General features: G+C 32.3%; 1 protein-coding gene across 1 annotated transcript in view; it reads left to right on the top strand.

Moving 5' to 3' along the window:
- LOC106469861 (hyccin-like) overlaps positions 1 to 13,348 on the top strand; it is a gene marked incomplete at its 3' end in the record, with an annotated part of 28,090 nt that extends 14,742 nt beyond the window's left edge. Inside the window, exons 4-7 of the mRNA XM_022398431.1 lie at positions 7,405 to 7,539; positions 9,726 to 9,770; positions 11,662 to 11,742; positions 13,227 to 13,348. Of these exons, the coding sequence (XP_022254139.1) occupies positions 7,405 to 7,539; positions 9,726 to 9,770; positions 11,662 to 11,742; positions 13,227 to 13,348 (383 nt within the window). The remainder of the gene's footprint in view (positions 1 to 7,404; positions 7,540 to 9,725; positions 9,771 to 11,661; positions 11,743 to 13,226) is intronic.
- Positions 13,349 to 13,606: the final 258 nt, after the last annotated feature.

Raw genomic sequence — 13,606 nt, 5'->3', positions numbered from 1 at the left:
CTACATTTGCTGTTATGTTAAACTTATATTAAAGTTTTTTATTCATTACCCATTCAAGCCATCACTGGTTTGGAGAATTTTTGGGCAGTAGATTCTGAGTTGGCTATTATGTCAGCTGTTAGTTGCTTGGTGAGTGAGGTGGCAAAGTTTCAAACCCAAGTTAAGTATTTCTTTTCAGTACTGGTTAGTACATTTTTTATAATGTATATGATCTATTTCTGTACAACAGTACTTGTCCCTATCACCTAAAAACAAAAGTTTCTTTACCTTATGACCTATAACACAGCCACTCCACAACTTCTATCTTTGAGTTTACCTCGCATCTAAAATAACAGTTGTCCAGGGCAGGATTGATGTTACCAGTTTTTAATGCCATTTGTCATGATTTGGCACCTGCTAATATTGTCTATTCTTCCAAGATAACTTTCCATAAATAAAAATTAAACCAAATTTTATCATTGAAACATAAATATACACATTAAAGGTGGCTGATTAGTGGCGTTTGCTAATCAATGGTATCGTTATTTGATTACATTCAATTCATTGTTTAATACAGTGTTTCTCAAAGCATGGTATTTAAACGCAAACAAAAAAGTTAGTGGGGGGTACTATCATAAAGTTGCCTTTTCACTAGTCAGCAGATTAAGAAGAAAACAAAAGTTGAAAAAATAAAAAGTAGACGGTGAGAAGTGACACATGATTACTTTCCTGCCAGCTACTATCCAGCAGCTGAAGAAGAATAAAACAAGATGGCAGCAGATCAAAATTAGCCTGTTATGTGTCTTTATGCTTAACAATGAACATAATTGTGATATTTGGAAGAATCAAAAAGGGTAATGATTTGAAACCCTGGTGTTAATTATTTAATTATTTATGTGATAGTCAGTTTAATCGTAACTTAGATTAATCATTTGTTGTAATAATGAAAAACAGTAATAACTGGAAACTAATTTCGGTTAATGACACGAAACAAATGTAATCGTTGCTCATAGGTAATAAATTATATCCATTAATTGATTAAATCATCCAGTTCTAATCCATATGTAAATTCCAATATACTTCTTGTATAACTGTATCGTATTATTTAAACAATTATGGTACTATAATACCATACATTTGTCATTGTCTTTTATGGTTTTTCTCATATAGCATTGTACAAACGTCCCTTCTTCAAACCAGATTAGCAGTCTGGCCATTCTCTGTCACTAACTTATCAGCATTTTATTCATTACTTCTGCTAGCTAGATGACGTTGTCAGTCACTTCAATAACTTCATTCTTGTTCACAACTACTACTGATCACGTGGCTATTATCTATCATTTCTGGAATTTCAATATTTTTATGATTTTCCTCACCTATGTATTAAGTTCTACATTTTTCTTAATTTGCATCCCCCGTCATTTCTTTTTCTAGAAAACAAAATCAGTAGCTCTTCTTTTCATTAGAAACTGCTTCACAAATTGATAGAACTTAGGGCATTAACCCAGTAAGGGATGCGTAACATATAATCAATCATGTAGTGTTACACGTTTTGATTCAGGGAATGGCTTGACGGTGTTTGCCCACCAAATATTTACAAAACTATGATAAGATTTAGGCATAGGTAACAGCTATGAATTTGCATATATAACTATCAGATTTTACTGAAACGTTTCAAATAGCTAATCAGTTATGCGTATGATTTTCTTCCATAAATTATAAAAATGCAAGATGACACACATCTCTTTATTTCTGAGCTATTACACTAAGAAAACTTGTTGATTTGATTGGACAATGAAGTACTATAAAGGTTCTGTGAAGTAACAAAAGAAGTACACATTCTCTGCCAAGTCATTGAGGCTAATTGTTAGGTTTTCTCCAAGCTATTTTGTCTGTTTTTCATTTATGATGAATAATTAATTATCATTCTCACACTGGCAGCATGAATTTTCTAATTGAGATCATTTGTTTGCACAAGTTTATGTGAATTATAACTCAATTTTCCATTTCTGAATATATAGCCAGATTGATAAGCTACTAGACCACCGGTGACCCGTTGGGTCACCCACTATTCAGAGGTTATGAAGAATTTGACTGAGAAAATTTTCTCATTTCCTTACCTACTATAACCAAATCACATTATTGAGAAATTCTTCAAGATCTTGTTTTTGTCATCTTAAGCCTTTTAATGAAGATGGGAACATTGACAGGGAAATAGATTTGAATGAAGAAGTTTCATAAAAATTGCGAATGGTAGTGTGATGTAAAATTACTCAAGCTAGAAATTTTCATAAAAGAGACCCGAAAAACATAGCCAACTCGGTAACCCATTTTATTCTGTTTCTATTCTCATATTGTGTGCAGTTTTTTGCTGTATTTAAGTACAGACAAGCAAACAAGTTTTAGTAGTATATAGATTTCGATATTTGTTTGCACAAGTTTGTGTGAATTATAACTCAATTTTCTGTTTCTGAATATATAGCCAGATTGATAAGCTATTTTGATATTTGTTTGCACAAGTTTGTGTGAATTATAACTCAATTTTCTGTTTCTGAATATATAGCCAAGTATTGATAAGTTATTTTGATATTTGTTTGCACAAGTTTATGTGAATTATAACTCAATTTTCCATTTCTGAATATATAGCCAGATTGATAAGCTATTTTGATATTTGTTTGCACAAGTTTATGTGAATTATAACTCAATTTTCCATTTCTGAATATATAATTTGAACTAAGTAGGCTACTGTAACTTAGGTTTTCTTGTTTCGTGAACATCAAAGCTTTACCTATCTTATCATCACAGTAAAACTTGTTTCGCTTGACAGCTACATTTCACACTTACACAATAATCTTGGGGGGGGATAGTTTTGAGAGAAAATTACTGTGGGAGTACATGTACAGTTCTGAGTTTGTACATGTCATATTCACATTCAGGATAGACACTTACAAATTAGTACTTTAGTTTGGTTTTTTTCCAACAAAAGCTACACAAAACAGTGTCAGCTCAGTGTCCTTGGTTGGCACTGTCGAATTTGTTTTTTAGTAATGCAGAACATAATGTATTTATAGGTATGCTGAGTTAATTGGAACTACAAAAACACAAGCCTTGTATGAGAAAAAAAGAGAAATGCACCCATAAATGTGTAGCTCCAACTGAGCTTGAATTATAAGCCCAATTTATTGGACAAATATATGTCTAAAGTTTCATTTGTGTGAGAAAATAACACAGTATACATAAACGTGCTTCTTTAGTTTTCCCCAAAAATTAATTTATAAAAAAAAAAAGATGAAATTCATAAACTCCTGAAATCTATACTAAACCTGAGAAGGATAATTTCCATAAGTATCTAATGATAATAAGTGGTAAAAATAATAACATGTTATTAGTCTGGTATTAACCAAGATCTAATGTTATCATCTAGTGAATGTAACTGTGTATAGTGTTTCTGATGATTAAATAGAAAGGCTTATTAAAGTGGTTCCACAACATTTAATGGGGTTGACTGTTAGTTTTATAACATGCCAACAAGCACATTAATCAACAAGCATATTTCAATCTTGACTAGAGTTAGTTAAAAAGTTAAATCCCTGATGTACCCTTGTGAGGCACATGGAGCGAATACTTTCAAACTCCAGTTTCAAGTGGCACAGGTCCCGGTATGGCCAGGTGGTTACGGTACTCAATTCACAATCTGAGGGTCACAGGTTCAAATTCCTGTCTCACCAAACATTCTCACCCATTCAGTTGTGGGGGCATTATAATGTGACAGTCAATCCCACTATTCATTGGTAAAAGAGTTGGCAGTGGGTGGTGACAACTAGCTGCCTTCCCTCTAATCTTTTGCCACTAAATTAGGGACAGCTAATGCAGATAGTCCTCGTGTAACTTTGTGCAAAAGTCACAACAAATTAAACCAAAAAGCACAATTTGGATGAGAATGGTGACTCATTCCTCCTGAATGGGATGCCAATCCATTGTAGGTTAACCTCCAGTTAGCAAGTGAGGTAAAGTATGTTGTTCAAGGACACCATAGCATGATGAGGACCAGCCCTGAACTCACAAGCTATCCAATTACAAGTCCAAATGGCAAAACCACTAAACCATGCTGTCTCGTTTGAGTAAAAGGGCTCCTATAATTCAGAATATAGACTACAGCCCCAAAGCATCTCGTTGACCAGTTGTTCTGCTGTCATCTTCAAGCATTGCAGAAAGATACCTTCTGAAGCTGTTACACACTGTCATTACTTAATCTGCGGGTTGCGGGTTCGATTCCCCGTCACACCAAACATGCTCGCCCTTTCAGCCGTGGGGCATTATAATGTGATGGTCAATCTCACTATTCATTGGTAAAAGAGTAGCCCAAGAGTTGGTGGTGGGTGGTGATGACTAGCTGCCTTCCCTCTAGTCTTACAATGCTAAATTAGGAACGGCTAGCACAGATAGCCCTCATGTAGCTGTGCGCGAAATTCAAAACAATTACTTAATCTTTACACAAGCAGGGTGAAAAGACAAATACTTGTTGGGTATGATCCTGAAGTAGTAACGCTGTTACAAGTACAGATGTAGCAGATGGTAACAACCTAAAAAGAAATCTGTAAAATATAAGCATTATATAGAAATTTCACAAACAATTTCTTGTATGAGTAATTTGAATTTGAATTTTTTTAACATTCACATCAAATAAATGTGTAGATACTATAAATTTCCATCTGTTTCTTTAGCTTATTTGTATTCAAAAGAACATTTATCAATATCTCCAAACATCAGTTGAGTTTGTTGTGATATAATTGCTTGTATTGTTTGGTTCTCCGGTATTATAAGATTACTCTGGTATTTTCAGTAAAAACTAGGATTTTTACTTTTCATTATGTATGCGAATTTTATGTTACCCTACATAAAAAAATGTTAAAACCTTGGATTTTACCAACAGAATGTTCAGATGATATACATGAAACGTGCGTTACAGAAACTTTTGTTTCTATGCTTTATATATATATCCCTTCTTTCTAATAAACAGCAAAGCCCTGTGAAAGAAGTCAAATTTCCTACCAATACGAACTTAGATCTTTTTGGTTTTCTTTCGACAAAACATTCGTGGGAATAATATTTTGTAATTGGTTCATACTTGTTTACTTGTGACTTGACCAATCACTGTAGAATGGGAAGAAACTTGCCTACCACATACAAGCTCTCATTGGTAGAAATTATTACATCAACAACTAGTTAACTTTAATTAACACTGATCACCTCCTTTTGTCATTCCATCCTATTAGAAACACCAGCAAACAATAATAATTATCCAGGTTGATGCTTTATTGCCCTCTTGGGATGAGAATCATTGATACAGCAGTCTTTAGGAAAACCTTAAATATTATTACTGATTCTAGTATTATGTACAAATATATATATATATATGTTGCATCATTACAATTATGTAAATGTAGTATGTGGTTATAGTTGGGTAGATCACCAAAGTAATTGTGCATTTTGTGATAAAAGCATCAAACTAGGTGCATTTGAACTACATGCGATTCCATTGGTAGCAATTTCTGCCAGTACCAAAGCTCCTGTCCATCCACAGCCCTACAGCCAGTTTCCGAGTGTCTTAAAAGTTGCAATTTCAGTATGGAGACCACCAAAGAGAACCACATAATTTTCCTCTTCATACTGTGCAGGCCACTTCCGCAGAACTTGCTTTGCAATGGCAAAGGGTGACTGATCAAAAGTAATGATGCATCTGCCCTGTATTTAGATGTGCTACAACACATCTGACCACACCCATCATTGGCACTGTGTGGCCTTTTTCTGAAACAGCAGAAATAGAACTGTCGGTATTTTAACATGGTCGTTCACTGGCTGACAGTTTGCGTGAAAGGTGGCCCATGAAATATGTTATCTAGCCATGTGTACTCATGTTTGATTGCCTTTTACTGCCCTCCTCCTCTTTTAAGAGAGAGTGATCCATCTGTAGATACTGACATCCGTTTGGTGTCTGCAACTACTGGAGGAACTTTAGTGTAGTAGTGTGGAAATTTGCTGACTGTATTTTGTTACCATGATTACTATGTCATGATCGGTGCCTTCCTCAACAAAACTGGGAGGCTGCAAGAGGGAGATGGCAGTTCCATGAAATGAATCCCTGGATGTTGTGGAAGATGGATTGTTATTAATGTTGTCTACAGTAGCAGATGTCAATACTTTACAACAAAACTTTGGTGAACAAACTGCCTTCTCTCTCTCTCAAAGAGTTCACATACCCCATTGCCCATTTGAGCAGAGATGGACAGCACACGGTCATAGGAAATGCTGAGGCCAATGCAATGTAACTTGTTAACGTGCTCTCTCTTGTGAGTATGTGTGTGCAACATCATTCCAATGTACCTTGGAACTGGAGTTTCTTGGTTGATGTTGTGCCAAACTGATGTAACATTATTGTTTGTTTCTGTGTATTCGTGCTTGACACTGTTGTATTTTAACAGGTGTGTAATAGCAAGAAATGCAGGTGTCGGAGAGTTGCTAGTTTAATCCTTGATGCTGGGCCCTTTCAATATCATGCCTCTCAATGCAAGCATTGTGTTAGGAACTGGGTTCTTTTGGCATGCCTTATGGAATATTCCATCAAATGGCTTCCCCTTGTCAAACGGCTGCTGGCAGATAATTTTTGCTGCCCTGGCAAGGTGAATTCCATCATTTTCATTGTCCTGCTAACAGCTCCATGTCTCTATCAAAAATGAGAAAGACATCTCGTCCCTTAGTTTGAGCTCTCATATCTGGGAAGTGAGCTAGTATTTTCTGCTTCAGCCACAGAAAAGAGTGCTAATAATATTGCTTTGCACATAATTTATCAAACGAAGCAGTTTAATGGGAGAAAAGTGTATAAGAATTACATTTTTATTTAGAACATGGTTCACAGGCTCTGAACGGCCAATATATATGGTGACCACTTTGGAATCCTGAAAACTTTAGACACAGATGCAATTTGAAGTGCCTCTCATGCTTGAATAATTATGTATATATTACTGTAGTTGTCCGCAAGATTTGGTGCTTATATCACCAAATGCACAATTGTAATAAAATCTTGGCTAAGCAGCTGTACTATTAGATATATTTGTGTGTGTGTGTGTACATAGGGTATGTATGTTTTATTTTTTTACCATGTTATGGATCAAAACTTAATTTTCAAAAGTTTAACCCTTACTACTACTAATACCCTAATACTAATAATAATACCCTAGAGTTTTTTATTGTAGTAACACTACATTGAATGTTTCACTTGGAAGAAAATATTTATGTAGCAGCCAGCAAGCTCCTACAGTAAGTTTTATTTCGTTCATTATACTTGTATGAATTTATCATTATTATATTAATATTTTTAATATTTAATCATTTTTCCGTTTCCTTGTTTTTTTTTTATTCATAAAGCTTCTTGAATCAGTATGTCATCAGCTGTTTAGTTTCTACAGATCAGGCGATGATGAACTGCAGATGTTTGCGCTTCAATATCTTCCAGTTCTTCTTGGTACTTATCTGTGTGCTGTAGCTCGCGGCGAAAGGAAGGTACGTACCATTAGGATGCATTCATTTTTAATCCACTGCCTTACCTTTTTGCTGTACCTATTCAAGTTGGGTATATATATATATATATAAATGAAAACCATTATTTAAACTTACTTTCAAAAATCATGCATAAAATATTTTACATTTTGTATTAAAATTTGCTCATTATTTGCAAAAATATAGGTCCAAAGTTCAAAGAAAAATAGTAAGGAAATGGGTTAATGGATCAATGCTGTGTTGAAAAACTTCCAGTATGGTTTATGAATGTAAATTAATTTCTCTTTCAATCAAAAATTGTAAGAAAATAATGTTTAAAAAATAACGCTATCAAACAGGGACTCATTTTTTATTAAATTGATAAATAATATGTATATATATATTTAGCTACTAATAAAATCAGTGTGCTTAGAAGTTTATCAGAATTGTAAAAGAATTAACCAAGAGACAAAGTATACCTGTATTACTTTGAAAATTTGATCCTCTTAGAAACATATCTAGAGTCAGTTGTCAAGATTTTAACCAGAAGATGGTCCATATTTGACAATGTTCTAAATAATCCAGAGTTCTTGGGGTTAAGGTAGTTGAAAAAGAAGAGATACAAATATAGATTATTAGATAAAGGACCAACTCTTATTTTTATGGACACTAAAGAAGTACTTTATCACTTAATAAAGAACACATGAAAACAGACTGCGGCGTATGTGGAAATATTAAAAAATACATTAAGATTGAGCGTAGTATATAGACTAAAATAAAAATTTAAGAATGAAGTGTATATAGGCTAAAATAAAAATATCAGAATGGAGTGTATATAGGTTAAAATAAAAATATCAGAATGGAGTGTATATAGGCTAAAATAAAAATATCAGAATGGAGTGTATATAGATGATAATTTAAATATCAGAATGGAGTGTATATAGGCTAAAATAAAAATATCAGAATGGAGTGTATATAGGGATGATAATTTAAATTTGCTGATGACATTAAAGTTTTGGATGTTGCTGGCTGTGAGGAGGACTTGGATTATTTGATGAGTTGGGCAAGTAAATGACAGATGGGTGTAAATTTTATTAAGTGTGAGGTAATGTACATGGGATATCACAGTTTGAATTATGAGTATAATTTTGTTGGGAATAACCTTAGCAGTGTTATGGAACTAAAAGACGTTGGCATTCTGGTTGATCAGTCTCTAAAACCATCCAAGCAAAGTTGTATTTACAGAAATATTGAATACAAATTTAAAGGGATAAAATGTCATTATAGTCAGTGGTTACACTATTTGGAATACTTCATTCAGTGCTGGGCTTCTTACCCCCAGGAGGGACATTGAATTGTTGGAAAGGGTTCAGAGGAGGGCTACTAGGATGATACCTGGTATGAAATGGTTGACATATAAAGATACGTTAAGATCTCTGAATTTCTTTTCTCTATAAAAAAAAAAAAACGTTAGATGGGGTTTGATTGTGGTGTTTAAGATGGTTAAGGGAATTAATAGTGTTGATGTGTCATCTTTTTTAATATTTATTGGTGAGAATGGTAAGACTTGGGGACACAAGTATAAATTTTGGGAGGGAAGAAGTCATTTTCAGATTAGACAACTTTATTTTTCTAACAGGGTTTTTAACCTCTGGAATGGGTTTCTTTTGAATCTGGTAGATAAAGTTATTTTATGGAAGATAATGGGAAAGCTTAATAAATATTTGAATGATAAAAGTTTTGATTAATTTAGAGGATATGACAGCCTAAGTGGAACAAAAGGCACCTAGGTGTCCTTTAATCTTGTGTTAAATATACAGAAATACATCATAATAGAATGTGATATACATGAGAATGTTAAAATTGCATTGGAGTGGAGAGAAAGATATGTATGTATGAACAGAAATATACATTTTATGGTGTGAGGTTATGAGCAAATGTGGGTATGCTATGATGGTATAAAAGAGGAAAATCCTTTATACAACATTAGGTTGTCTTTAATGCGTACCCTGCCTTTGTTGTTTGTATAAAATGTTTCAACTAAAGAAATTTAAGTTAACACAATGCAGCTTTTTTATTAGGTTTAATATTGTAGTTAACTTGTACCAATTTCCTTTAAATCATGTTTGACTACTTTGTAATGTTATTTTTTATAGTTATTTACTGAAGTCTTTAACTAAACATATATATAAATAACTTTTTTTTTTTAGAATTTCTGGTGTATGGAAGTTCTCTTGCTTGGTATATACAACTTGGTAAGTGGAAAACTGTTTTATGTAACCTAAAATTATCTGAATACTTCATTAAATTATTTTACCTACTATAGTTCTTGAAATAGAAGATTTACTATATATTTATGTGTAAGTAATTGATTTATAGTGTGATGTCAATTGATATTATTCCATATCATATTGCATCATTTTTACATGTTGTGTGTTTACCCATTTCCTGCCCAGCCTCCTGTTATTGCCAAATCACTTTACTGAAGGATACTCCTTTAATTTACAGCATAGTATGAAACTTCTTTAATATATAACAAAGGATGAATACTTCATTGTAGTAACATCTTTCTCAAGCAACTTGAAAGATTTTGTATTTATTGTAGCAAGAAAAGAGAGCCAGTTGAAGTACTTGTCTTTTAGATTCAGATCATGATAAAAAACCATGTTTTTTAATGAGGCCAGAAAATAGAGATTTGCTAAAAATTGTCATGTTTTATATCACAATAACTACTGATTACAGACCACATTTTAACATGTGTGTGTGTTATATATCATAAGGATTATAAATCATGATACCAGAGGGCCTAGATCACAAGTATATGTACTAATAATCACCTGTAAATTTTATTTCATTCCGTTTGTTTATTCACATATAATTGGTGATAATGCATTGCCAGAAAATCAAGTTTAACCTCTCTATGTGATCATAATGCAGAATTTTGGAGAACATTCGTATTTTATCAATCTAACTACTTCATAGAACCTGCTTTCTAGATTTTGAGTTTGTTCCGCAGCCATGCACGACCATTTAGCATGGACCAATCATGTTACGACTTTTTCATTACCAAAACACCTTATAATATTCACTATTATAAATATGATCATGATTTAAACTGATCTATTCTTAATATCACAGCTTCACTTACCTTTTTCCTTGTAGATGTGAGATATGTTAGAAACTTTAAAAGAATGGTTTACATTCTGAAAAAAAAGATTGGAATGTACCATAAATTTACCCCTTGTGCTAGTTTCGGAAACTGTCATAAGACTTGCATTAGAAACACAATACCATTTGAAAGTATAAACAAACAACACTGTGATTATCACAGTCTGTACAGTATCATAGATCAAATAATGTAGTAAAATAAATGACTACTTTTGATTGGTAGATGTTTTGGAAATTCTAGGTCATCACAACTTTCTATAAAAAATAATTGTGTAGAGAAAGAATGAAAAAAATGACAGTGATTTAGAACTTTTAACACACACTATTTGAGTGAAAACTGCAGTGTTAACCTCTTTTTTACATAAGAATTCTTACATATGCTGATTAGAAAAACATATGGTTGGTTTTTGACAAATAAAATTGATGTTGCAGAGAAAATAAGCGTGAAAAACTTATTTTGAAATTTTTTTCTTACTTTGCTTGAAGAAATGTTGACGAGTAAAAGGATATATGAAAACAGTTTTTATGTTATTAATACATTGCCTGTTATTAAAGAATTTGTATTTAGAATTGATAAGTTAATTGCTTGTTGGTTTCAGATATTTATTTATATTAGGAATAAAATGTAAATATGTCTGTTATTAGTTCTCTGATGTGGATTAGAATAAAATTTGATGTAACAGGAGATAACACGGTAGAGCATTACGATTCCTCTTAGGAGAGCTGCTGTGTTTAAATCGTGTTTGTGAATTAGCTTAAGTTGTTGCTTTAGGTTTACTGATTAAAAGAATTGTTGAGAATTATCTGTACAGTTGGCAGATAATTTCACATTTAAAAATATTGCCTTTTTTTCAGTTTTTTCTATGTTTATAACTACTTTCTTTTTCAAATGTTAAGTACAATACAAGTAACTTTAATTAATATGGATGCTTACCAGCATTTTTGTTGAACTTAAGTGAATTGATTGAACTTTTGCAGGAGGTGGTTAATAAAGAGAGACAGTCATTTGCACGTTCCTTCCGCCTGCCCTGCATATCAAAGCCTTCCATTTATCATGAGGTAAGACATCCAGTATGAGTTGTGTTAAAAAGAAAAACATTATTATTAAAACTTACACAGTTTATATATATATATATATAAACTGTGTAAGTTTCAATATATACATATAGTTCCTAGACTCAGTTTTAAGAAATGTTAAATAATTATATCATATGCTCATAAATAAAAACAACAACATATGAGAGACCAGTTCAAAGTACTTACTATTTTAATGGACGTGGCACCATTTCTTTCTTTTGAACCAATATTTCGATGAGGTAGTATGTGTCTTTAGTCTGCTTGAAATTTCATATTTTTTTAGACTAAAATACATCATAATTACAAAGCTAGATAAATTATAGTTCAATTCTATGATATTAATGTAGTAATTTAGGATTTTTGAGTTATTCTTTGTTATTCAAATGTATATATATATAAAACCTAAAAAAAATATTTTCTTTCAAATCCTCCAAATGCAATTTTTTTAAAAGGCTTAGCAACCGAGTACAAAGGTTGTAACTAGAAGAAATAATTGTTTGCTTTACTTTTTTATTTACTGTTCTATAAGTTTAAGAACTTATTTCTAAATAGCAGTAATCTATATACATATATAAAGTATAATAATTGAAATGTGACTGTATTTTTACAAAATACTAGTCTACTAAAACACACCCAAGACAAGTTACTTTGCACAGACCAAAGGTCGGTTTTATATTTTTTGATGTTTACTTCATTACATAAGGTTGATCCTGAAATAGGCTTTGCATGATGATCATGACAGAAATATGAGATCTTGTCAAATTCAGAATTGACATTTCAGTGATCAGTTGATTAAAAGATGAAGATCTTGAATTGTGAATAGTAATATTTAGTGTGTGTGTGTATAATTTGAGCTGTAGAATTTGCATTATGTTTTGAAAAATCATGACATACCTCAAAATTCTCATGAAATTCACTTCATGAAAATACAGTTAAGTACAATTTAGATTTGTTCTTTGTTGAATTATTCAAAATGTAAGCATCACAAATTTCATTTAAACATATTGGAGCTGAAATTCTCTCAATCCGTTTCTTTATATCATTTTTAATTTGTGTTTAAAATTGACCATTTTTTTTAATTATTGTGATAACATAGCTATAAGAGAATCATTACTAGCTAGTTTTTTTTATCCGATGAATTTGAAAAACAGTGTACAAACATACTTATTCGTGAAGCATAGGTGGTATGAGAAGTTGTTCTCAACTCTCATATTTTAACTCTAAATTAGGTTGAGTTCAAAGCTGTATATTGCATTAATTTCAGATTTTTCTTACAGTAATCTTCCAAGTTTTATTATATGTATGAATAAACAAATTTATGTTGCACTATTTATATCAGTAAACCTAAAGTTTAATAATAAAATTGTAGATTGAAAATATTTGTAAAAATGTTTCACCTTTAATGTACTCATGAAAATCAAAATAACCTTATCTAATCCTCATCTGATAATTTTTGATCCTTGTAGCCAATCAGCTCTTCCCATTCTTTGCTCACTGAGCATGCTCTCTCAAAGCATGAACATAGAGAACCCCATTTTGTTACAACTGGATCTTGTTCGGAAGTGGAGAAGATTAATGCCAGTAACAGGTAGAAAGCTTGGTTTCTTTAAAGAATGATTGTTTGGATTCACAACTTTCTGATATGGTACCTTACCTCCTCTCACATATTAGCTATTCTCATTCAATTCTGCCCTCTATATTCAAAAATTGTTAGCATGCCACAAGCCTTTAAATTCCCACCCATCTCCCAATCAACATTATTCACTGCATCTTTGCATGTAAATCATCATGCAGCAACCCTCCAACAATAGGAGTCTGACACACGCACTCCTGACGCATGTGACTC

Source organism: Limulus polyphemus, unplaced genomic scaffold (assembly GCF_000517525.1).
Source record: "Limulus polyphemus unplaced genomic scaffold, Limulus_polyphemus-2.1.2 Scaffold3691, whole genome shotgun sequence".
Lineage (NCBI taxonomy): Eukaryota > Metazoa > Arthropoda > Merostomata > Xiphosura > Limulidae > Limulus > Limulus polyphemus.
The sequence above is the reverse complement of the archived record's forward strand: the minus strand, read 5'-3'. Positions and strand labels throughout refer to the sequence as shown.